Source organism: Leptonychotes weddellii, chromosome 5, assembly GCF_054177405.1.
Source record: "Leptonychotes weddellii isolate Sample4059 chromosome 5, ASM5417740v2, whole genome shotgun sequence".
In the NCBI taxonomy this organism is placed as follows: domain Eukaryota; kingdom Metazoa; phylum Chordata; class Mammalia; order Carnivora; family Phocidae; genus Leptonychotes; species Leptonychotes weddellii.
In genome coordinates this window covers 102,252,788-102,255,244 of record NC_138373.1, presented here as the reverse complement: position 1 = coordinate 102,255,244, position 2,457 = coordinate 102,252,788, and the positions used below count along the sequence as shown (strand labels likewise).

General features: G+C 47.5%; 1 protein-coding gene across 3 annotated transcripts in view; it reads right to left on the bottom strand.

Annotated features, from left to right (window-relative positions):
* Positions 1-706: 706 nt before the first annotated feature.
* COX14 (cytochrome c oxidase assembly factor COX14) overlaps positions 707-2,457 on the bottom strand; it is a 3,237-nt gene continuing 1,486 nt past the window's right edge. For all 3 annotated transcript variants that reach the window (XR_014145696.1, XM_081821645.1, XM_081821646.1), the window contains exon 2: positions 707-1,115. Coding sequence is in view for 2 of the 3 variants with exons in the window: in XM_081821645.1 (XP_081677771.1) it covers positions 934-1,115 (182 nt within the window). In the remaining variant the exon portion in view is untranslated. The remainder of the gene's footprint in view (positions 1,116-2,457) is intronic.

Genomic DNA, 2,457 nt, shown 5'->3' with positions numbered 1-2,457 from the left:
ACAAAGGTCAGAGCAGTATGCACAGAAAGCAGGAGAGAGGACAAATGCCCAAGAGGACTGTTATCTCGGGCGATATGAAGTCTACTTGCAAGACTCAAGGCTCAAAGTGGAGTAAGTGGCAGGAATAGCTCTCTTCATAGCTGGGTTTTACCTGGAATGCACTGTTTTCTTTCAAATCCTCTTCACAACTTTGCAAAAAGACCTGCAGGCAGCTTTCCTGTGCAGGGGCACAGGGAGAAACCAACCCTATGCTAACGCTACACCCACTGAGCCTAAGGAGCTGGACTGCATTACTACAGGCTGCCCAACAACCCTTCCCTTTGGGAACTACGCCTCCTCCACTTTGGGCAGTTTTGATAGGGCTGTTAAACAAGGGCCTCTGCCTTCCTTAACCGAGGGGCACACATGTGGCCATGAGCGGCCCAGAGTACCCCTTTACCTGGACACAGTACTTGGTCTAGGAATGGTCACTGACCAAAGAGCTGTGGTCTTTACTGAGTCTTTTCAGGGGATTTGTAGAGATGCTGGGACAGTCTTCTGTCTGAGATCATGAGTTGACCCTTCTACTCCTAAAACTGCATACCCCCACTTCACGGGTGCTGAGAGCTCAAAAGATGGAAATCCAGTCTGTGACTAGAAACTGGTAGTCAAGGCCCCACCTCTGCCTTCCATAGCCTACTTGAGTAAACAAAAATACCAAGACACAGACGTGGCAAAATATTTAATGTGCACAGATGTGCCTCATCCTCCCATTCCTGTTGTGATCCCACAGCCGCCCCAAACCGGCGGTACCAGAGAAAACAGGGGCACTTTTTCTCAGCACGATTTGAAAACCATTAAGGACCTAGTTCTCGCGACTTGGAAATGATTGCAGGTGAGATCATTCCACAGCACGCCTCAGGCCTCTCTGCTCAAGGAGAAAAACCTGCAGTCCTACAGGACTCCTGAGGTCTTCTGTTCTTCTGCAGCCTGGCGCTGGGAGCTGCGCCGCTGGAAATAACGGTAGGCCCGGGCACTGCACAGGTAACCCCCGTACACAGTGAGGAGCATCATGGAGGTAGAGAAGGTCTTGTAGCCAATGTCAGCTAGCTGCTTGGCAGTTGGCATGTTGTCCCCTACAAAGAGAGAATGTATTTAGACCCAAGAATAAGGCCTCATCTGCCCAGCCCCCTTCTCTTTTTAAGGCCACTCCACATCTGCATCCTGCTTAGTCTGCCTGGACTCTACTCTGAACGGCCCCTACACATATGCCAGAGGAAGGGGCGCCTGGGTGGCTCAGTCGGTTAAGCATCTGCTTTCAGCTTAGGTCATGATCCCCTGGTCCTGGGATCGAATCCCTCATCGGGCTCCCTGCTCAGCAGGGAGCCTGCTTCTCCCTCTCCCTCTGCCGTTCCCCTCCGCTTGGGCTCCCTGGCGCGCGCGCTCTCTCTGTCAAATAAATAAATAAAATCTTAAAAAAAAAAAAAAAGATTCAGAAAGATAAAGTCTGCAAAGGAGATACAGAAACACAGCTGGAAATAGGTGCATTTGAATGACATTACAGGTAAAACCTGGCCCTCTATGTTTATGAGATAAAGCAGTGGTATGAACCACCCAGAAATGTTCTTAATTGATATACAAATATAAGCACACATCAATTTCTCTGGCTAGTAGGGAATTAATGGGGGTAATTGTGGATTAAACATTAGCAGTAAATTATTCTCTCTGGGAGGATCAAATGGGAGCCTTCTACACAATAACCAATTTGTTTTCCCATGAAAACAATCTTGTTCATGGTGGCTAAGTTCCCATGTTAACTCAAGCATCTGTGTAAGCCATAATATACCTGAAATAATGCCAACAGTACATTGATATTATTTCAATTACACTTAACCTTCTATGGCATTAATTCTAAGTTCCAAACACAATACCAAGAACCTATCCCAAGGGTTAAAAAAGAAACTTACTGAGTCCCCAACAAATTGTTTGCAAAAGATAAATTACTTCTAATTTAGCAGTTCCCTGGATATTCTGAACTAGGGAATAAGATAAAGTTTAGCATGGGACTCTTTCATCCTGAACAAAATGTTCTTCAATTTAGAACTATGAATGTGTTCTTAGGATCCTCACTGTTGAGGGAATTGATATTACAAGACTGACTGAGGGCGCCTGGGTGGCTCAGTTGTTAAGCATCTGTCTTCGGCTCAGGTCATGGTCCCACGGTCCTGGGATCGAGCCCCACATCAGGCTCCCTGTTCCTTGGGGAGCCTGCTTCTCCTCTCCCACTCCCCCTGCTTGTGTTCCCTCTCTCGCTGTGTCTCTCTCTGTCAAATAAATAAAATCTTTAAAAAAAAAAAAAAATTCTGGGCGCCTGGGTGGCTCAGTTGTTAAGCGTCTGCCTTCGGCTCAGGTCATGATCCCAGAGTCCTGGGATGGAGTCCCACGTCGGGCTCCCTGCTCAGCGGGAAGCCTGCTTGT